The sequence below is a fragment of the Crinia signifera genome, chromosome 3, assembly GCF_055691185.1.
Source record: "Crinia signifera chromosome 3, ASM5569118v1, whole genome shotgun sequence".
NCBI classification, from domain to species: Eukaryota; Metazoa; Chordata; class Amphibia; order Anura; family Myobatrachidae; genus Crinia; species Crinia signifera.
Window position 1 is genome coordinate 259,252,963 of NC_139219.1, and position 23,779 is coordinate 259,276,741.

The 23,779-nt window shown below is 45.0% G+C and overlaps 2 protein-coding genes across 7 annotated transcripts in view; one reads left to right on the forward strand and one right to left on the reverse strand.

Annotated features, from left to right (window-relative positions):
- The window catches only part of MED12L (mediator complex subunit 12L), a 458,604-nt gene that overhangs the window by 193,821 nt on the left and 241,004 nt on the right, over positions 1-23,779 (reverse strand). The window lies entirely within an intron of this gene.
- On the forward strand, positions 13,506-23,620 carry LOC146064445 (P2Y purinoceptor 13-like). Of its 3 annotated transcripts, XM_083177940.1 has the most exons (3): positions 13,506-13,965; positions 16,559-16,796; positions 21,276-23,620. In XM_083177940.1, exons 2-3 carry the CDS (start codon positions 16,697-16,699, stop codon positions 22,274-22,276), a joined length of 1,101 nt encoding a protein of 366 aa, XP_083034066.1. In that variant the 5' UTR covers positions 13,506-13,965; positions 16,559-16,696; the 3' UTR covers positions 22,277-23,620. The 3 variants fall into 3 exon arrangements, with proteins under 3 accessions (XP_083034066.1, XP_083034067.1, XP_083034068.1); XM_083177941.1 differs by lacking the exon at positions 13,506-13,965 and having other exon boundaries at positions 16,479-16,796; XM_083177942.1 differs by lacking the exons at positions 13,506-13,965; positions 16,559-16,796 and adding an exon at positions 16,804-16,950.

Genomic DNA, 23,779 nt, shown 5'->3' on the forward strand with positions numbered 1-23,779 from the left:
GGGTAGATGCATTGCCTTCTGCAGCAACAGCAGCAGTAGCATCTCTGAAATGCCAGCTTATTCCAAGCCAGGCTACGCTGTGCATGACTGGTTTCAGTAAGAGGCACAACGCTGACAACCTCTTAAAGAAACTGAAGGAAATCATTGTGCAATGGCTTCCCCACATAGACTCTCCAGGGGATTTGAGGTATCGGACAATGCCAGTAACATTGAACGGGCATTACATATGGGCAGATTCCAACATGTGCTATGTTTTGCCTACACTATAAATTTGGTGGTGCAGCATTTCCTCAAAAGTGAAAGGGGCATGCAGGAGATGCTTGCGGTGGGCTGCAAAATTGCAGGACACTTTTGCCATTCTGCCACTGCCAGCCGAAGAATGGAGCACCACCAAACCTTCCAGAACCTGCCCTGCTATCACCTTGAACAAGAGGTTGTGACGCAGTGGGACTACACCCGCTAAATACTGCAGAGGATGGCGGAGCAGCAAAAGGCAATTGAAGCCTACTCAGCCAACTATGACACAGGCAAAGGAGGAGGGATGCACCTGACTCAAGCGCAGTGGAGACTGATTTCCATGTTGTGCAAGGTTCTCAAGCCGTTTAAACTTGCCACGTGTGAAGTTCTGACACTGCCAGCTTGAGTTAGGCCATTCCCCAGATCAGGCAGTTGCAGAAGCAGCTGGAGAAAGTGAAGGAGGAGCTAAAGCTTGGCAATTCCACAAAGCATGTAGCTCTTGTGGATGAAGCCCTTCATATGCTTAACCAGAATATGAGGGAGGTCAGCCTATTAAAGTCAGAGGCAGGGTTTAAAGTGGTCCAGGAGAGGTGGTGGAACTCATGTGAGTGCCAGAAGGGGTGGGCCACAGGTGGAAGAGAATAATGAAGGAACCAGGTCCTTAGAAAGGGGGATTTCAGATGTGGCTGCATCGTCTATTGATGTGGGTGGTGTTTTTCTGTTGGAATTAATGTGTAGGGCGAAGATGGAGGTGAAACTAGTTCCACCTACCATTACAGGTGTTGGAACTCAGTTCCACTCTCTTCCCCCCACTTTAACCACTAGTCAGAGGGTTACATTCTGGCCACCGTGTTCGATCCTCAGTTTAAAGCATATGTTGTGTCTCTGTTTCCGGTGGACACAAGTCTACAGTGGTGCAAAGACCTGCTGGTCAGGAGATTGTCATCTGAAGTGGACCGTGACATGGCAACAGCTCCTCCTTAATTTTCTCCCACACCTATGGCTGCAAGGAAAAAGCTCAAATTTCCTACCCAACCTGCTGGCGGTGCTACAGGGCAGGCAGGAGCGAGTTTGGACATCTGGTCCGGACTGGAGGACCTGCCAAAAATTACTGACATGTCTACTGTCAATGCATACAATGCTGTCACCACTGAAAAAAATGGTGGAGGATTACATTTGTGATACTGTAGCATCCAAGTAGACATGTCAGACAGTCCATACCTGTACTGGCAGGAAAAAGAGGCAATTTGGAAGCCCCTGTAAAAACTGGCTCTATTTTACCTGAGTTGTCCCCCTCTAGTGTGTACTCCTAAAGAGTTTTTAGTGCAGCCGGGAACCTGGTCAGTGAGCGACTTAGGAAGTTGTTTACGCAAAATGTGGAAAAGATGATGTTCATCAAAATGAATGATCATTTCTTCAATGAAGACCAGGAATTGCCTCCAGAGACTACAGAGGGACATCTGAGTGTGGAATCCAGTCGGGACAAATTGATAATCGATGAGGATGTACACAATGAAGGGGGTGAGGAATTGGAGGATGAAGACGACATCTTGACTCCGTAGAGCCAGTTTGCATAGGGAGAGATGAATTTCTTTTTTTTTTGTGGGGGCCCAAACAAACCAATCATTATTTTGGCCACAGACCCTGTCGCTGAAATTATTGGTTTGTTAAAAACAATGTGCATGTCCTATTTACGCAACATAAGGGTGGGTGAGAGGGAACCTCTTTATTTTTTTGGCATTATGTGCTCTTTGGGGCATAGTTTTTGAAACGGCCATCCTGTCTGCCACTGCAGTACCACTCCTAGATGGGCCACATGTCTGTGCCACCCTCTTATGTCACTTAGCATAGTCATCCAGCTACCTCGGTGCAACCTTTTGGCCTAAAAACAACATTCTGAGGTGTGAAGTGTTCAGGATAGACTGGAAATGAGTGGAAATTAATAACAGCGTAGCAGTAAAATAAACCCCAAATTCTGTGATTTTAATTGTTTTTTTTATGTTTTAGGGTTTTTTAAATCCAGATCCAAAACATAAAACACAAAAGGGTGGTGTTTTGGAACAGATCCAGATCCAAAACACGGCCCTTAAGGGCCCCATACATCAGCAATTAATTGTGACAATTTTCAGATATGGAGATGATTGCCACAATTAATTTTAGATGTGTGGGCTCCCCCTTTTGGCAATCCCAATCAAAATCGCCAATCGATTGCTTTATCAGGTTTTTAAACATGCTTAATAATCTGGTATTATCTGCAGATCTTTTTTATATGTGTGGGCATTCCCAATTCGTCTTCTTCATCTATTTACATTATGAACAGCTGAAATGACAATCGATTGGGGCAATTTCCAGATATGAAGATGCAATCTTCAGATGGAAAAATCTGCCGATCACTGAAATAAATCTGTAATGTGTGGGCAAAGTCAGATAGATTGTAAAATCCATTTATCTGGCCAAAAAATCCCTGGATCTGGAAATCCATAAATTGTGATTGCTGATGTATGGGGCCCATTAGTTTCCTGCTACAATATTTTTTAAATACACAATTTACTTGATTGTAACTTGCACCAACTGTACATTAGGACCTATACAGTATGTCTAATTTGTTAGCTTTCCACTAGGGGGTGCTCTAGCTGTGATATAATAATGGCCAAATGTAATAGGTGAGAGTTTCAGAAAGTGAGAGATTTTGGGATAGTTTTACCATTTTTTTTAAAGCAGCAATCAATTACATGGCAAAATCAACCTGCTTATTCAGTGTAAATGATTGCCGCTTTTAAAAAATGGGAAAACTCTCCCTAAATCTCTCAACTTCTGATACTCTCACTCTATTACATTTGGCCCATAAAGTTTTCAGTGAAAACATAAAAAATTAAATGAGTGTTATTATTTGGATAAGCCTTGCTAATGATTATATATAACATCATGACATTTTGAAAGAGGTTTGCAGCATTTACTGTAGTACAATTGACAGAATTTGGCATTACAGTGACATCTATGCTACCCTGCAGTCATTGTCAGAAGAGGAACTTATAATTATGCTATCATTTATGCTAAATACCTTTTTATTGAAAGCTAAGGTGTCTTCGTGAACACAATTATTATGATAGTGTTACGTGTCTACGTGTCTCAACCCATAACAAAGCAGATCTGCATCATTCTGTAGAGAAATAACAAGCACCACATTCATGAATACTTGGAAGTTACATTTATTAGAAACTGCCATGTGACCACTGATGGGGATGTTACTGGGTATATAACCAGGGCCCTTGCAGTGCCCCCCTGCAAACTATAAATGTGTGCCTTCCCATACTTGATAAAAAGAAAGTATAATGCCTGTAGTAGTGCCACTTATACACATAGGTGGTTATTCTGGTTGGCTCGCTAAGCAGCAAAAATTTGCTGCTTAGCGAGCCTTCTAACGCCGCCTGTTGGGTGTGCCAATGCTCGCCCCCCGCCACTGACCGCACATCCCTACCGCACTGCGGATGGATGTTTTGCATAAACATCCAATCAGATGGTAGCGTACTGGGGCAAAATCATTTGGTGGTTGTTGACAGCAAATGATTTTTCCCCTGGTCGCAAATCTAAGTCAGTCTGGGCTGATTAGACTTGCAGCACCAGGGTCCAAGATCTGGACGGAAGGATGACATCCTGTGACGTCAGCTGCCCTCACCGGCAAGCAGCTTCCCACCAGCCTTCGCATGGGGACGCCCAGCATTTTCCTGGGCGCACACAGCATTTGTTCTTGTTCTTTGTTCAACAGCAGGTAGGTTAGGCAGCAAGCCTCCCGAATTTGCTGAGGGAGAGAAAGTGAAATTTTTTTCACTTACCTCTCCCTATACAGCTACAGCGCCGCTGGTGGTGAGCACGCACGCGCACGTGACGTGCATGCACGCGCATACATAAGCGCGCCCCCCCAGGGCTGGCCAGATTTTTTCTGTCAGCAGACATGGAGGACAGTGTCTCTGTGTCAGCTACAGATTCACTATATATGTCCTCCATGCCTGACAGTGTTAAGGGAAAAGGAGCCCACAAAAGGGCAATGCCTCACTCTGAGGATATTATTATTCCTAAAAAGAAGAAAAAGTCAGTCAGGAGTGTGATACAGATAACTCATCAGACTCTGAGGTAAAAGAATTTCCTCAGGAAAAGGCAGGGGCTCCCTGAGGTGGAGGGAGCCCCATTCCTCACAGGAAAAGGTTAAAAAAGACAGACAAAAGTAAGTCTTCTAATAAGGGGACCTATTCAGGTGATATACCCCTCTTTCCTGGCATTGCCTGTAGCAGGCAACCTAATAGCAATAGCTCGGAGCAAGCATACCTCCCCTGCCTGTAGCTGGCAAAATTTCCCTGCCCATAGCAGGCAGCCTGAAGGTACCCGCTCCCAGTATAGAGGGTCACCTATTAAACAATCACATCACTCCCATAGGGATCATAGTCCCCCTCCCTCAGGGGATTGGGAGTCAGAAGAAGTAACCAGAACATCAGCTTCTTCCAAGCGTGGTGAATATAGTGACATACAAATGGCTAGAGTGGCCCTTGTGGGGAAGTCCCCTCCACCCAAGCTATATGCTATCCACTGGGCACTAAAACAGAATTCTGAGGGCCAGCAGTTTGCCCAGCTAGCATTCAGAGCAACAATGATTAAAGAAGATGAGCTAGTGTTGCGCTGTTATACGGGGTTACCAGATGTACCCGCACTATTTGTGCCTGGTATCGACCCAGCATTAACGTCCATAATGGGAGAAAAGAGACAAAATGACCCCACTGACCGTACTTTAAAAAAGATACAATATAAAATAGCGGATGTAGCCGGTCCACTTTTATATGTGCTGGATAAAGCAGAGACAGAAGGGGAATCTAGCGTCTCCCTAGATGCATTGGTAGCATCCAAACTTGCTCTACTTAAGGCAATTAGCAGAGCAACGCTGATTATAGGCCAAACCTTTAATCATATCACTAATACCCGCAGATCCAGATGGCTCACTACTGCGGGCCTAGCACACTTGGCTCCAATGACGCTAGAATTCCCGAACCTAGAAAACGCTGACCTTTTCGGCCCCCAATTTATAGAAGAGGTAAAAATTTGCCATAAAGCACGTAAATCCTTTTCTGACCTCAAAATGGGGAATGAACATTTCAAAAGGCCCTTTCCCCAAGGGGGTCGGACTTCGAGAGCCGCAGGTCCGTCCCGAGAATTTCATGGCCCGAGTAGAACCCATACCGGAGGTTTCGGTAACAGATCCAGTGATACCCCCAGAACATCATCAGGAAACAACTGGAACAACTCCAAAAGAGGCCGCAATTACGGTACCCCACACCCCACATCTCACAGACTCTAGGCAAAGCTTATGCAGAATGGGAAAACATTTCCTCAAATAAATGGTTGCTAAAAACAATTCGGCTTGGGCTGAATCTTCCCCAATTTGGTTCCCACACCAGTTCCATCACTTTCCTTGTTGAAGGAATTGCAGTCCTCAACTAGACGAGGTCCTGGAATCAGGGCCGGTGCAAGGCACCGGAGCGCCCCAGGCGAGTCGGGGTGGGGGCGCCCCGGTGCCGGGGGGAGGGAGGGGGGGTGGTACCTGTGTAAAAAAATTGCTGCCCCGGCGTCCCTGCAGTGCTGGGGCGGTCAGGGGTGTCCGTGCAGTAGGGGTACCTGCGGCGCCGTCATGTGTATAAAGCTGGCTGCGGCCGGCGGGGTCCCTGTAGTGAATAGCAAATAACTAGCGCTTCCCGCACCGCCGCGCGCATAGCGCTAGTTATTTGCTATTCACTACAGGGACCCCGCCGGCCGCAGCCAGCTTTATACACATGATGGCGCTGCAAGTACCCCTACGGCACGGACACCCCTGACCGCCCCAGCACTGCAGGGACGCCGGGCAGCAATTTTTTTACACAGTTCGCTGGGGGTGAGGGGCGAACTGCCGCCCTCCAGGTGCCGGCGCCCTAGGCAAATGCCTAGAGCTGCCTAGTGGTGGCGCCGGCCCTGCCTGGAATTAGCCCTGTTCCAGAGGAAAATAGAACCAGTGAACCCTGCACTTTCGGGCTGGATAAGTCACTTGTTCCCTATATCAAAACAAGATGGCTCTGTAAGACCAGTACTGAACGTCAAAGGCCTAAACAGGTTCCTAGACAACATATTACTGATGCACCAGGATATCAATACCATACTAAAACACAGAGACTTTTTATCACCTGTAGGAAACCTTATCGTCCCGCTAAACCGTCTACCATCAAAGGGTGGATAGTAGCCTCTATGAGGCAAGCGGGTATAAATACAGATCAATTCAAAAGCCATTCTCTGCGGGGAGCAGCTGCAACTAGGGCAGCTGCTAAAGACATTCCCCTGCAATCGATTTGGATTATGCGAGCAGCAAGATGGTCCTCTGCCCATACCTTCACAAAACACTTGGAGACCAACCGATCTTCAAAAGATCGAGTTTCTCAGAGCAACCACCAGGTATGTGTTAGTCAGCCCACCTGCTGTTGCTAGGTGGCCAAGCCTCCCGAAGAACAAAACACTGGTTTGCAGGAATCTATGACCTTTAGTTTTGCCTTAGATAAAGCTGACGTGAAATGCGCATTGGCATACAGCGCACTCCACGATCTAAGCAGTGATGCTGTCTTTTTTCTTTCTTTTATTTTAAAACTATAATTGCATGGTGTTATGTGTGGGATTACCCCATTATCGTGAGCATTATGTTGTTACACTACTCTGCCTCCCTATGTAATAGCTGCAATATAATTACCGCCTGAGCTAGTGACTTATATTGAGATACGCTCTACTGCACGTGTGATCACTAACAAACTGTATTGTGTTTATCTATGACCTGTCTAAAGGTGCAATTAAAAACACATTACTTAATTACAATACTAATGTTTAAATGTGTTTAAATATGTAAAAGCGCGATCGATGCACACATGTAGGATTACACTGTGACACGTCCCGCTGACAGCTCATGGTATATCTATGAGCTGCATTGATAGTAATCTGATGCACTTCTACAATAAATACCTACATATAGAGACAGGTTAATGAGCACAGCAGCGCATCACAGCACGCTCAATAGTGCTCCCGCACTTATCTGCTAGTGCAGCCAGTTTACACTAGCCAATGCGTTAAGCAATATAATTTATATGGGTGCACTTACATTTAGTTAAGCAGTGTTTCACTAATGATATAACCATCAATGATATGCACTGATAGTGGTCCCTGAGCACCTGCAATGGAAAGTTATTAAAGCTGAGAGCCATATACTGTAACTGACACTAATCTCTAAGTGCGGCAGCGCATGGTAGCGCGTACCTCAGGGTAAAAATGATAGCCGGGCTCCTAATGTTATTACTATTCAATGCTGGTTATAATGTTACATTTATATGCATTCTCTACCAGCTTCTGGGATAGATTTATTAAGCTCGAAGAAGTGATAAACTGTCTGGTTTTTATCACCGACCAATCAGCTCCTACCTGTGAAGCTACAAGCTTGGTTTGAAAAATGACAGGTAGGAGCTGATTGGCCGGTGATAAAAACCAGACACTTAATCACTTCACCGAGCTTAATAAATCTGCCCCTGAGTCTATAAATAAGTAAGCACAATTATTATTAAATTGATTTGTGCAACGTAGTCCGGCAGCACATTGCAGCACAAATTCTTAGAGCAGCATAAAGGTAATTCGTGATTCAGTGCACACTATATAAAAAATAAATTGGATCTACCAGTCTTTGCCATTATTGATAGGATTAGTGCACCATATAAATAAACCCCGAATTGGGCTAAATAGCGCTATCATTTATATGCGCACAGTGGAGCAACTTTAAGAGCTGGCAGGGGACTAATATAATATAATATAATTTCAATAAATTTGGCTGCAATATACAGCTCAATCTCCCCAAGAACTGCAGCTCACTAGCTGCAAAAGTGCACACCACATTAAAGTGACTCATAGAAAATGACATCTAATGCTGCTTTCCCACTGCCTAAACGGGTAATGACCAGGTATTTGTAAACGGGTCTTTAAATGGGTGAGAGCCATAAAGACCCTTTCCCACTGCAGCTCTTAAACTGTAAATTGCCTTTTAAATACCGTTTTGTCACATTCACATTGTACCCGTTTAAACCACAAAGCAACCCGATTAAACATGGGCTGTCATATAGAATGGACTTTTCTTGCCCACAGGCCAATCATGTTCTTAACCTTTATTATTATTACTAAGTACCGTTTAAGAGCCTTTCCCACTGGCAAAAAAAGGCTCTTAAATGGTTAAAACACTGCTTTTTACCCGTTTAACAAATACCAGTATTTGTTAAACGGGTAAAGCAATCTGGAGCTTTCCCACTGCAGCTTTACCCTTTTAAAAAGGCTAAAAAAAACAGCAATATACCGTTTAAGAGCTGCAGTGGGAAAGGGGGTAGAAGACTATTCAGCAGTGGACAGGGAGCGAATCATTACATGTTACTTCAATGTTGCTACATTGTATTAGTGTTCTCATACAATCTACAAAGAAACACTGTTTCATTTTATAAACATACCCAACTGCATTAACAAGATTGGCAGTAATAAAATAAAAGAAACAGGGTTGTTATGAACACTTTTTGCTGTGTAATAAAGATACCCTGCATCCAAGACAGATAATACTTTATTACTTGGTTACAATTTCACTGGTATCAAACACTCACATTGACGGAGGACAGAATAGAATAAAACACTAACACAGTGCAATATATTTTAATCACTATACATCTAGTAATTTTACACCTATATACAGGTATGTTTGTCTATACTTCGCTGGCTTTCAGCAATTTTAGATAATATTAATAAAAGTTACATTTTAATATTGAATTTGTCGGTGGACACTCTCTACAGGATTTATGACATAATTTATCAGTTGAATGGGTGTCCCGAATTGGGAATTATTTTCTTCTCCTTTGATTTGTACTAGGAATCTATGACCTGCGAACTGGAACCCATCCCACCTTTGGTTTACAACAAATGTCGCTAGGTCTGGTGCTTCCTCTAAGAAATTTGGTGGATACTGATTTTAACCTCTTTCTTCCCCTAAGGTGCACCGAGGGACCAAAAAAAGCCGCAAGCAGCTGCCAATAAGGATCAGAAGTGAAATATATCCTACGGTCATTTGTTAATCTTCACACTTCACCAGACGTTACCCGTTTCAAGTTCAGTTCTAAGGAGACCACTCCTTCCTACATAAAGATAGTTAACCCATCTAGTTAGCCCAGTTACCCAAAAGGGCTGCCTGTTATAAATTAATAAACCTTTCCTGGTTTCAAGGCATTACTGGTTTGTGTCTTTCCTTTCTTATGACTGGGCCAGGAGTAAACTAAATTAGAAGGTCATAATGCCTTCTCATATACTTGGAGGACAGGTTTGTCACCAGTAAGCTGACCAGTAAATCTGGCCAGCGCTGGGGGGGCGTGCTCATGTGTGCGCGCATATGCCTGCCCCCCCCCCTGCGCAAACACCATGGCAACTATACAAGTCGCCAAAGGAGCCCACACAGAAGTCTTGTACATGCACATATAGGAATATGGGAATATGCGAAGGGCAGAAACATCATCCCCGATGCGAAAACTCCAAGGACCGAAGCATAATGTGCCCAGTAGCAGTAGTGCTTTAATTTGACATTGTGGTGCCCTGTGCCAGAAAAGAACCAGTGCTCCACACACACACAAACACCAAAAACAGAGACAGTGCATGCCAAAGGCGCACATCAAAAATTTAGGGTGCGGCTTTGTGGGGAAGGGGCTGACCACGTAATAATACAAATTCACATTACACCAAACACATTGGGGCTTATTCTAATTTAACATGTAGTGCACCGTACCTGCTCGCTGGTTGCAAGCGGGCATGGCAAATGACATATTCGCTGTCCTGCTCCCACCTGGCAGTGCAGGTGGTGGGCATAGGGCGGCGGTGGGGGCATAGGCCATGGGAACGCCCAGCATTCCCATGAAAACTCTGTGCATTCCCATTCACATTGGCCGGTGACGCGCGTGCGGGCAGCTGATGTCAGCTGGCAGCCTGCTTCCTGCACAGGGCTCTTGCAGATCAGGATCAGAGACACCACAGAGGTGTCTCAGATCTGCGAGCACTGGAGAAATCATTCGATAGTCGCCAACCATCGAACGATTCTCCCCTGCACCCAAGGCTGCGAATGGATGACTATGCGGATTGTCCATTCACAGCCGTGCGGGGAATTTTGGCGTAAAAGGGTGTGGGGGGTATTGGCATCCCTCCAAGCAGCGGGCGGCGTTTAGTCCACACACAATGCTGCGAAATTGTGTGCTGTAATTACTATATTTATTTATTAACAGTTTCTTATAAAGCGCACACAGATTCTGCAGCGCTTTTACAGAGTATAGTTGAACAATCACATCAGTCCCTGCCCCAGTAGAGCTTACAATCTATATTCCCTACCACACATGTACACGCACACAGACATTCTAGGGTTAATTTTTTGGGGAGCCAATTAGCCTACCAGTATATTTTTGGATTGTGGGAGGAAACCGAAGTACCCGGAGGAAACCCAGACGCAAGTACAGGGAGAATATACAAACTCTGCACAGTTAGAGCCATGGTGGGAATTAAACCCATGACCTCAGCGCTGTGATGCTAACCATTACACCATCCGTACTGCTCGTACATTGGCCCCACTATATGGGGCCAATGTGTTTCATTACTGTGGGGACCAATGTATTTTATTACTTTGGGGGAAAATTGTAAATTGCTGATGGGGCCCACATATGTGTATTTTGTTCCTGACGGTGCCACATTTTTCCCATGGGGGACTGATGATGTGCTTTGTCAATTTTAAAACCTTTTGCAAATTGAAAAAAGTAGAAAAATCCTGCTGTAGCTGAAACTACTGTACATTCTACATTGATAATTTGATGAAGGCGCAGGGTATGGTACACGGTCGTTAGGTCTACACTATTAAGGTTGACATGCATTGGGTCGACCACTGAAGGTCGAATTGTCTTAGGTCGACACATGAAAAAGGTTGATATGGCTGAGGTCGACAGAGTCAAAAAGGTCGACACAAGCAATCGTCGACAATGGCTCTGTGAACAGTCAAAAGATCGACGCGAGTTTTTCACCTTTTGTGAGCTGACATGTGCAGACAGGCTGTGTTTCATGACCTGACATATACTAGGGCCTGGATGGAGAATAGAATAGTGCAGCGAGCCATGTGAGGGGACGTGGTGCACTTTTTCGGTGTCCATGTCGACTGCCGACATTCGGGACAAAAAAGTAAAAAACTCATGTTGACCTTTTGACTGATCTACCCAATGTCGAACGAATGCTTGGGTCAACCTGTCGACCTTAGCCATGTCAACATTTTTCATGTGTCAACCTAAGCCCTGTCGACCATCTGTGGTCGACCCAATGCATGTCGACCTTAATTTGGTCGACCTAATGACCCATACCCCTGGGTACTGTATAACAGAATACCATCTGTCCTGACACTGTGACTGACATAGAATACAGCATGTCTCCTGCTTTATATTTGTAAATAAAGCAAAACATGTTTCACTGCAGGTGGGGCAGATGTAACATGTGCAGAGAGATTTACATCTGGGTGGGGTGTGTCAAAATGTATATCTAATTTGCAGTGTAAAAATAAAGCGAACATTGGGACATAGAAATTACAAAAAGGAGAGGAGATGCCTCATGTCGCTATGAGGGGCAGGGCTGGCCTTCTATGTCACCAGGCACCGCTCCCAAGACAGGGAATGCCTGCAATTCACAGGGCTGTGCACAAAGGGCCGGACTAATGACACCATTCCCATTTTCAGCCTTTTCCCCTACGCACATTTTTACTGCTTTTATTTTCATCCCAAGGAACTGGGCAGGATGCAGAGGGGTACAGGACAGTCCCTTATCCTTCTGGGGCTGCAGGAGACAACTCCAAAAATGATATGCCTCCTGCAGCTTCTGAAAAGGTAGGCAAACATGATATGTGAGATACTGTACCTGCAAAACCAGTGAGTATTAATCCTGCACATATAAAATATCAATGTATTTTGCTTCTATTGCATGTCAATATGGTTGGTCCGGACACAAAGTTAAAGATGTACTGTATCCTCTTCTGTTGTAGCCATGATAGGTATCTTGCACCGCTATTCGTTCACATTACAAGGGGGAACTGCAGATGCAACTTACGGCCTGATTCATGTTTGTAAGTGAAGCTGCCAGGAACCAGGCAGGGGAGGGAGAGTTATATAGAGCTGCCGGGAGCATGGCGGAGGGAGGGGAATGGAGCTGGAGATGTCAATGCCTAGTGGAGGGGGTATGTGGCTGCAAGGTGGCAGGTAGAGAGGGAGCAGAAGCTAGGCTGCCAGGAGCTGCCATGGGACAGAGATGCTGGTTGCTGGGTGGGGGGAGAAGGATGCTGGGTAATGGGCAGAGGGCGGAACAGAGATGCTGGGTGCCAGGAGGAGGGGAGATGGAGCTGCTGGGTGCCAGATGGAGGGAGATGCTGGAGGTCTGGTGGAGGGGGGTGGGGGGTGCTGTTATGGGTCGGAGATGCTGAGTACCAGGTGGAGTTGGGATGGAGCTGCCTCTGATGAAAGGTGGGTGGAGGGAGAGACAAACCAGCCACTACCCAGAACTGGCAGCCAGCTTCCTATCAGTGCATTGTCCCCCCTGATTTAGCTCAGAATACCCTCCACCTATCTGCCCCCTTCCTATCCATCCCAGTGCCCCAATACATCACGCACTGCCTCCCCCCATTACCCTCTCCTGTCACTCTGCGTCTCTCTGTCCACCACTGCATCTACCTGTTGATCACTGCCTTTCTGTGTTACCATCTACCTGGCATCAGCAGCTACCCCTCATAGTCATCCTCTTCATCACTCATCGCCTACCATTCCCTGGTGTCACCTACAGCTTCTCCCTTGCCCCCTTTTGTGAGGCCACTCCCACTTTTCTGGTGTGAGCAAAAACACCTCCTCCCTCTTTTACTTGGTCATGATGCCCCCACTGTCATTCATTTCTGCATCTGCCCCAGTGTGGTAGGCACCTTGGTGTCGCCCTCAAAGGGCTGCCACCAAAGTGCCGGCTCTTCTGCAGTGACATGCTGCAGCGTGATACTCTCCTGCAGGACTAGACTCCTGTCACACATAATGAGCCGGAACCGCAGAGAGTCCCATCTCCAGGAGTGTTGCCAGCATCTCCGAGGATGCTGGACATGAATCTGGAGTGATGAAACCATTGTCTCTGAGAGGCCACCCCCACTCTCAATTAGGAAACATTCCCCTTTTGGGGCAGAGTTAATGCAAGGTGCACAGCATGTGACAGCACACCCAATGACGACTCTGTATCTGCTAGTTGTGGCTTTTCTACAGACCTTGGCTGCACGCTACATTTTCTGTATGAGGCAACGCAAGTCACTTAAATACAAGCACATACATAGACACATTTTTTCCTATACAGTATAAGTGCCCAAAAAAGGCGCCAATAATCTGTTATAAAGGAATGTTTAAAGCCACAGATCTGCTCATTATTCACTTCCAAGCAAAATGAATTGGAGTTATTTTAATTATGTATACAAATGGAACTCTAGCAATGAATGAAATGGGAAACACGGAAGCTGAGAAATAGAGAAGTATAACAGTGAGGTAACACGCACTGCATAACTACAGCCTGTCCAGACATGAAGTGCGGCTGCCAAGAGGCTCCAACTCTATGACAGTATACCAGGTAAGTGTGTTCATGTGTAAATGTATTCTATGTATTCTCATCACAGAGCAATATTATTAACAATGCACAATTATTTTGTAAATGTTTTAAATCCTATATATATATATATATATATATATATATACATATATATATATATATATATATAGTAACACGAATCAGGTGGCACTCGGAGGCTGATTCAGTGAATTCAAACGATGTTTATTTAAATAAACACCGTTTGAATTCAATGAATCAGACTCCGAGTGCCACCTGATTCGTGTTACTATTGTAAGGATTTCCAATCCCTGCTGGAAGGCACCAGAGCACGTGAGTCCGGGGGACAGCAGAGTGCCGGGACACACATCGTTTGTCTCTCTCTCTCTCTCTCTCTCTCTCTCTCTCTATATATATATATATATATGTGTGTGTGTGTGTCGGTCCCTGTTATATGTCCTTCTGGTTTCACAGCGTTGAAAGTGTCTTTATACAGTAAGCAAATGTTATAGTATACCAGACACACTCAGTTGGGCAATCAGCTCTGTAAGATCAACATTGTAAGGTTCTAGTCACAATAGGCATGCATGCTATAGCGGTCTAGCTCACAGGTAATGTACAATCAAAGTTTGTGCATCTTGAGGCACAGTCCCTGGCCCCCTCCCTCCAGATCAGGAACCATAGCTAGATAACTCTAAAGGAGCCCATACACGGTGCAATGGCACAGTGCGATGCGATGCGCTTAATAACATTGCCGAGACTGCAGTTTCTGTGATCAGACCTCTCTGATCACGCAGTGATGTTCCTTTCTCAGACTCAAACAGTAGCTTCTGTACATGCGCAGAAGCACTGTACGCAGTCATAATATAATATTCACATCAGAGCTGCTGCGGACACCCGTCCAGACTCCAGCTAGCTGCACAGCACGCCCAGCCCAGGCTCTGTCTTGGAGGAGGAGGTAAGAGAAAGCTCAAGGCACAGTGAACATATTGGAGATGGGAGCAGCAGAGAATGGGGATGGTGGTGGTGGTGGGGGGGGGGGGGGGGGGGTAGATGTCAGTGCTGATATATGTAAAAAAAATGGGGAATGTACAAAATGGGGCTGGCTTTTATTTTTCACTGACTGGGTTTATAGGCCACACCCCCAAATATCAGGAGGTTTATGTTGATTAGAAGTTGGCAGGTATGGGTTGCTAAGGGCCCAAGTTGGGCCTACTAGTCGCTAGTTCTGACACTGCCAATCCTGCTAGTCTATTTAGGTTTGCTCCTTGTTTCTTTTATGTACCATATTTTTCCTCTTATTTATTATATCAGTGGTCAGGGAACTCGGTCCTCATTACCCCACGCAGTGCATGTTATGCAGGTCTCCTCACAGAGGGCGAGACGTATTAAAATACATTGCCGCCCTTCGCGCCCCCCCGCCGCGATGCCAGCACATATGTACTAACATATGCGGCCGGCATCACGGTGCGGTGACAGAGCCCCCCCCCGCGATACCTGTACTCTGGTGGGCGGGGGTCTCCGTCACCTCCCTGCCGCCTGGCTCTCCCCTCATGCTGGGGACAGCTAAGCAGGCTGTCCCCGGCGCCTCCTCCTCCCCCTGTAGCCGGAAGGAGGTCTGGCTGCTTCACTATGGGGAGGAGGGGTTTACCTTCCAGGAGGACCCTTCAGGAAGGTAAGCCAGAGGGGGGGTCGGCGAGGCAGCGGGTTTGCGTCAGCGGCGGCGGGCGGCGAAAAGAAGCCCATAGGCTTCTATAGGGTATCGCCACCCAAAGGTGGCGATACCCTTCAATGCGGTATAATTTTTGATACATTGGAAAATGCAGTAAAACCGGGGTTTTACCGCATTTTCCGTTTGATACATCTCGCCTAGAATCACAAGTGAAATAATTAACTCTACCTGCGGACCTTATAATATGTGTCTGTGAGTAATTAGTACACCTGTGCACCTGCTGGGTTACCAGCAAAACATGCACTGTGTGGGGTAATGGGGACCGAGTTCCCTGACCACTGTATTATATGAAGGGTGTTAAATATACCCCTCTATTCTGTCTGGCATGAAATGTTCTGCATTATCTCTCTACTTCCATGTAATAGATACTGTATGAAGTACATGTCCGTATCATGTATTATCTGTTTCTTGTAGACAGTTTAGTCAGTGCCTTTATGTTCAGTACAAATGTAAGATCATATAACACTAATGTACTGTAAGAATAAAAATTTAGCCCAATCCCTATGGGGAAAAAAAAACAACCTTTTTAAAAAGGACCTGGCTGTTTCTACCGAGCATCACAACAACAATTAGCTAAACGATCTTTTGTAAAAACATCTCCAAGAAGCAGAGGTTGTGTAAAAGAAATGTATGTTTACATTGGCGTTCATTTTCATGAATGTTTCGTTTCTTTCCCAGGAGACACGAAGCCTGTTATTAGTGTTGGTCACTTAGTGTATATCAAGTGCTAATAATGAAAGACTTCCTTTATCCCAGAAGTAATTACTGTAAAATAACCCTGAGGAATAATCAGGTGCGGGTGGATCATCTGATTGTTTTTAGCAGATTCCGCATTACCTCTGACACTGAGGACTTGTGTCTTATGCTATATTTTACCATCTGCAGGCTCTGGGAATCGCTCAGTAACATGAAGCTGTGAATCTATAGAACGGGCAGCAGCCACACCTGTCCTTGGCCTCACTGTGAGACAGAGTTTGGATATACAGTAGTGATCTGTACTAATTGCTGATCTCGGGATGGGAGATGTTATTCTGCTTCTCTGACAGGAAACCACAGGCACAGAGAGAAGAGGAGGAGCAGGAAAATAACTGTTACTTAAGGACAAGATATAGGGAAGACGCTGGTAAGAACTGGATGTGTGACCGTGTGGTGTGACCATCTGCCTGTGCTACACTGTACCCGTCTATCTTCTGTTCTGCTGTTTGTCTTTTCTTGTTGTCCTGTCACCCTGGACAGAGCTGAACTTCTACTGTAGTAAGGTTAGACCATATCCAGAGGTATGTGATGTCCAGTAATATTACGCATTTTACATTGTTATTTTATTAAAATTGTATTTGTCTGAGTTTGTTTATGGGTGTATGTATGTATGTATTTATTCCTATTTCTACACCTATACATACACATATTTTGGAGTAAAACTCCTTGGCTTATTGCCACATGAATACATGCAAATCAATACAGGTTGAGAATGCCTTATCCAAAATGCTGGGGTCAGAAGCATTTTGGATAATGGATTATTCTGTATTTTGGAATATTTTTATATTTCAATGAGGCATTTTGAGGACGGGACCCATGTGTGAACACCACAAAATGCATTTATGTTGCATGAACACAACATGAAATGCACACAAATATATTTTATTTGTGCATGAAACAAGGTTTCAAAACATGAAACAAAGTTTGTACACTATCTCAGGCACTGAATGTGAATGCTAAGCAATCATTGTCTTGCACATTTTAAGTGGCAATTTACATATCATGTACAAAGTAGTGCCAGTTACATATCATGGTACCCAGTAGTGCCAGTTACATATCATGGTACCCAGTAGTGCCAGTTACATATCATGTGCCCAGTAGTGCCAGTCAGAGGCGTAACTAGAACTTTGTGGGCCCCATAGCAAAATTTATAATGGGGCCCCCCTAACTCAGGTCTCTACTAAAGCACACCGTTTGTGACCATCATTAGTGGGAACAGTAATAATGTGCCCCTCCAATAGATACTTTACAAATAAAGAATGCACACATTATATAAGAAGGTGTGTGGCCTCGCCTCCAAGGATAATGCCCCTCACACATTATGTGACACACCGCGATGCCATTAAACATTACGCAACCCACCGCAAATCCCATTGCACGACCCACCCCAAAGCCCAATACACATTACGCGTCACACCGCAAATCCCAATACACATTACGCAACACACCGCAAAGCCCAATACACATTTCGCAACACACCGCAAGGCCCATTACACATTACACGATGCACCGCAAAGCCCAATACACATTACGCGGCACACCGCAAAGCCCAATACACATTACATGATGCACCGCAAAGCCCAATACACATTACGCGACACACCGCAAAGCCCAATACACATTACATGACAATTACAAACTTACCAATATGCTTTCTTATTCTGTTCCACGCGGCTCCTCTCTGCATCACAGGTGCGGGAGTATGAGAGATCTGCGCACCGTCAACTTACTGCTGGGCATGGGTGGTGGTGGTGAGGGGGGGGGGGGGGGAGGCAAGTGTGCATGCTGCTGCAGGGCCACCAAAAGGTGGCCACATGGCACTGGTGTCTCGGGCAGTATTGTGGACCCAGGTACAACAGGAGACCGCTGCTACTCCCCCCTAGTACTGTTTGCTCTAGCCTCAAGCAGCGCTGCAGCATTTTGAATTTGCCGCTCTCCTGAAGTAAATCACAGCTCACGGATCAGCAGCCAATCAGCCTTCTGATCCGTGAGCAGTGATTAGTTAATGGACAGCGGCAAATTTAAAATGCTGCTGCGCTGCTGCGCTATCAGTCACTATAAGTTTGTTTCACTAGTGGGGGGGGGGCCACGGGGAGTTTTGCCGGGGACCGCAGAGGGTGTAAGCGGTGGGGAGACCAGCGGCAGCGTGAGGCTGGGGGAGGTGGTGGCCGTGGTGAGCGGCTGTGCGTCTCTAAACACAGCCACTGACCACCATACTGCACTGCCGGGCAGGATTCCTCCCTCTGCCGCCCCGCGCTGTCAGTCCCCACTGCCTGAATCAGCGTGTCACTGTCGGAGCTAGGCAGTAGCCAGCCGCAGCAGCGCTGCGCTACTACAGACAATCTCTCCCACAGTGCTTCTTCCAGACTCGTGTCCCGCCCCCCCGCTCAGCTTCTTTCCCTGAGTCCAGCAGCTAGCAGCTTCAACACACACGCGGCTCCCTAAAAAAAAATATATATATATATCTGAGCACAGTGCAGGGGAGTGCTAGCTGTCCATCGGGCCCCCCCAGCCGCCGGGCCCCATAGCAGCTGCACCCCCTGCACCCACGGTAGTTCCGCCACTGGTGCCAGTTACATATCATGTGCCCAGTAGTGCCATTTACATATCATGTACCCAGTAGTGCCAGTTACATATCATGTACCCAGTAGTGCCAGTTACATATCATGTACCCAGTAGTGCCAGTTACATATCATGTCCTCAGTAGTGCCAGTTACATATCATGGTACCCAGTAGTGCCAGTTACATATCATGGTACCCAGTAGTGCCAGTTACATATCATGTACCCAGTAGTGCCAGTTACATATCATGTGCCCAGTAGTGCCAGTTACATATCATGTGCCCAGTAGTGCCATTTACATATCATGTGCCCAGTAGTGCCATTTACATATCATGTACCCAGTAGTGCCAGTTACATATCATGTCCCCAGTAGTGCCAGCTACATATCATGTCCCCAGTAGAGCCAGTTACATATCTTGTCCCCAGTAGTGCCAGTTACATATCATGTACCCAGTAGTGTCAGTTACATATCATGTGCCCAGTAGTGCCAGTTACATATCATGTCCCCAGTAGTGCCAGTTACATATCATGTCCCCAGTAGTGCCAGTTACATATCATGTCCCCAGTAGTGCCAGTTACATATCATGTCCCCAGTAGTGCCAGTTCCACATCATGTGCCCAGTAGTGCCAGTTCCACATCATGTGCCCAGTAGTGGCAGTTACATATCATGTGCCCAGTAGTGCCAGTTACATATCATGTGCCCAGTAGTGCCAGTTACATATCATGTGCCCAGTAGTGCCAGTTAAATATCATGTACCCAGTAGTGCCAGTTACATATCATGTACCCAGTAGTGTCAGTTTCATATCATGTGCCTAGTAGTGCCTGTTACATATCATGTGCCCAGTAGTGACAGTTACATTTCATGTGCCCAGTAGTGACAGTTACATTTCATGCGCCCAGTAGTGACAGTTACACATCATGTCCCCAGTAGTGACAGTTACATATCATGTCACAAGTATTGCCAGTTACATACAGTATCATGTCCCAAGTAGTGACACTTACATACCATGTCCCCAGTAGTGCCAGTTACATATGCTATCATCAGTAGTGCCAGTTACAGATGTCCCCAGTAGTACCAGTTACATATAATGTCTCCAGTAGTGTCAGTTACAGATGTCCCCAGTAGTACCAGTTACATATGTTCCCAGTACTGCCAGTTACAGATATCCCCAGTAGTGCCAGTTACATATCATGTCTCCAGTAGTGCTTTCAGGCAAAAAGTACATTCCAGAAACTATGTTTTTCAGAATAATTAGGATAACAGATATCCGGATAAGGGATACTCAACCTGTAATCTAAATGATTGGATTGAACATTATTATGCTGCACACCTATGGCAGTCTGGCCAATCACAAATCATTCAGAGAAATCGCCAATGTGTCCACATGTGTTTGGGCAGTTTGGGCCATTCAGTGGACAGGGTTCCATGCATTGTTATTGATTAAGGACTGTGAATCAGAGTTGTGCATAACCTTGACGGTTTACATTATGTACATCTCTTATGGAGAGATTTGCACATGAGCAGATCATACCTGCCTACTTTTAAAAAGATTTCAGGGAGACTGTGAAAGTAACACCTATAAGCATGACGTGTACTGCTACATCTGAGAGGCGCATCATAACTATGACTTACATCCAAATGTAAATGAGCCCCACACAGTTAGTAAAATCTACAGTACCTGTTGATGGTAATACCCTGTTATTTTTCAGGACTTGCTCATTTATTGTGTTTTAAAAAGAGGTTCCATACAAGAGCTTCCATATAAATGGCCACTAATGTACAGTATATAGATCTTTTTTTTTCGACCAAAGACGATAAGAGCTACATAATGGAGATAAGATGTAATCAGGGAGATTGCTAGACTCTTCAGGGAGTCAGGGAGATTACTACTATTTTAGTGAGTCTCCCTAACAATCAGAGAGAGATGGTAAATATAGCACAGATGCACCTAAGAATGTTTGGGGATTGAGCATGGGTGGCAACAGTGAGTACTGGAGAAAAAGGTAGTGTCTCCCCAATATTCTAGGTGTGCTGAAGCCAGTGGATGCTCCCTTGGATGAAGCTTCACTGTCTTGAGCTGTGTGAATATCCCAGCCATCCCCAGTAATCTGAGGATTATTCAGAGGACCAATGTTCAGGCAGAGGATCCGATGCTGTTCCCTTTAGATAGGAAGTGTCTATTTACAAAAGATGCTTCCTAATTTTACAGCTGCTATTCAATACATCAATGATTATTGTATCAAATAATGAAATAATCTATGACAATGTTTATTTTCTTTCCAGCTATGAATACAGACTCGTCCAACACCACCAATGGCTCCTCTCCCTTTTCTATCTATTGCTCCCGGGATGTCAGAATGGCGCAGGTTGTGTTCCCGATCCTATACACTGTTGTAGTCTGTCTGGGGATATTCATGAATGGCGTATCGGTCTGGATTTTCTTCCAGGTTCCAAGTAAAACTGTTTTTATTGTTTATCTTAAAAATACTGTGGTGGCCGACGTGATCATGACTTTGGCGCTGCCTTTCAAGATCCTTACAGATTCTGGCATTGTGCCGTGGCAGGTTAAAGCCTTTGTTTGCCGTTTCTCCGCGGTAATATTTTATGTGACCATGTACATAAATATAATACTGCTTGGATTTATAGGATTTGACAGATTTCTGAAAATTGTCCGACCATTTAGAAGGAATAACATGCATCGGGTGAGCACGGCCAGGGGGATCTCATTGACCGTGTGGTTGGTCATGTTCGGAATATCTCTGCCAAACATGATCCTCAGCAGTGAAGAAGCAACACCGCAAACTGTTCGCAAATGCACCGATCTAAAGACCCCGCTGGGGGTCAAGTGGCACGAGGCGGTTAATTACATAAGTCTGGTTATTTTTTGGACGACTTTCATTTCTTTGACTCTGTTTTATACAGTTATTAGCAAAAAGGTATATGACTCCTACACAAAATCTCACAGTAAACAGACAGCGGCAAGAAAAAAAACTAAGGCAAAAGTGTTCATTGTAATCATTGTGTTCTTCCTGTGTTTTGCTCCCTTCCACTTTGTGAGGATGCCATACACATACAGCCAGACTGGAGTCATAAAAGACTGCCATCTCAGTAACCGCTTATTCCTGGCCAAGGAGGGCACCCTGTGGATTGCAGCCACCAATGTGTGCATGGACCCTCTTATCTATGTACTTCTCTGCAAGCCGTTCAGAAAGATGTTACCTGGGATTCCGAATTCTAAGATTTCCAGCCTGGAGACACATATTAACAATGAGTCAACAGTATAAACCAAACCTTTCTCTAAAGGATGATTCATTATCTCCTCCACATACAGTATGAAATACAGTAAAACAGACCTCATTTACAAAGCACAGAGGAGACTGCAACACCGAAGTGCCTACGATATACCATTCCCAACTCCTGCATTATGTTTTGCAAACGTATATGCTGTACTGCTCCACAAACCCATGTATGAAACTTTTTTTGCAAATGAAGGTGTCTGACAGGACCATACAGTATCTGGGGTTGTGCTTTGTAAATGACCTTTACCATGTTTAAGGATAATGTTACTGTACGTACTGCATATTCAGAGATGTAAGTCCATATCAAGTGGAACATACAGTACTGTCCAAGGTCCAAGAAATACATTGCAAAGCTGTGATTAAATAAATAAAAAAAGGGTTATTAATATCAATAAGTATACCATCAGTTCATACATGATAATGAACTGGTGGGTGTGTAACTGTAAAATAATTACTCCCTAAAAGGTGGGATTAATTAGGAATAATCTGTGTTTTTTAACATAGTAGTATAGACATACAGTACAGTAATTACATTTCCTTGTGGATGGTATGGAGATGTGACCAGGGGAGCGAAGTGTGTGTGTGTGTGTGGGGGGGGGGGGGGGGTACTAAATACTCAGGCCCAGGTTTGATGGAGGTGCCCAGTTGGGGCCCTAGTTCTCCCCTCACTACCTGGAAGCAGGAGCTGCAGCAGCTCTTCTCCTCAACCCAGCATGCACTGCTGTGTGCTGGGGTGCAGGGCAGCAAGGGTGTCACTTAAAGTACTTTTATTTCTTTATTTTAGTTTAAGATTGCATGGCCATACTTCCTAAATTAGGCCACACCCCCAGATAAATACCAGGCTTTCTACTGCCGTGGATTTGGCTGTGGAGGGTTAGGAAACTGGTGAGGTACATTACATTAACTTATTTCTTTTGAAATCAACTTAAATCAAATGCTAAGCTGAGGCCTGCTGCTGCTAGGGGTTCTATGTTGAAAATCAAATGTGACTCCAACCTTCATATAGCCATTAAATAATCTCCCACTCTCCAGTTCTTAATGCCAACAAACTTTGGCCAGTGTTCAATCAGACCCAAAGAAACATTGGACATTGTTAAAATAGTTTTTTTTTTCTAATGTTTCACTGAGTTTTTGGAGTGCTGGTTATGTAATTAGGACACCTGTGTGTTTTTGCTATAAATAAATAGACACTTTTCCAGCCAAAAAATGGTCTGTTTTTTTGTCAGGTGAAACAAAATCCCCAATAATCTGCGACTCGGACTAGTTGATTAACCCACTGGTGACATAATAACCCCTGACCAATGATCAGGGCTAACTGGATACCTGCCTTTATAGAAATATACATAGTTAGATGAATCACTAATTTTTTTTTTTTTAATGTTTTTAATATGTTCCTGAATTCTTTATCGGAGTCTCCTCTTGGTATGTTCTACACACTGGAGGCCACAAGAGAACTCTTGCATGTCAGTATTGCATGTGATAGGATTT

Bases quoted from the DNA above. Each gene is read 5' to 3' on its own strand.
- LOC146064445 (XM_083177940.1), top strand. From the start codon at position 16,697: ATGTTATTCTGCTTCTCTGACAGGAAACCACAGGCACAGAGAGAAGAG. The intron at 16,797-21,275 runs GTAAGAACTGGA...TTTTCTTTCCAG, and splicing joins AAGATATAGGGAAGACGCTG to CTATGAATACAGACTCGTCC.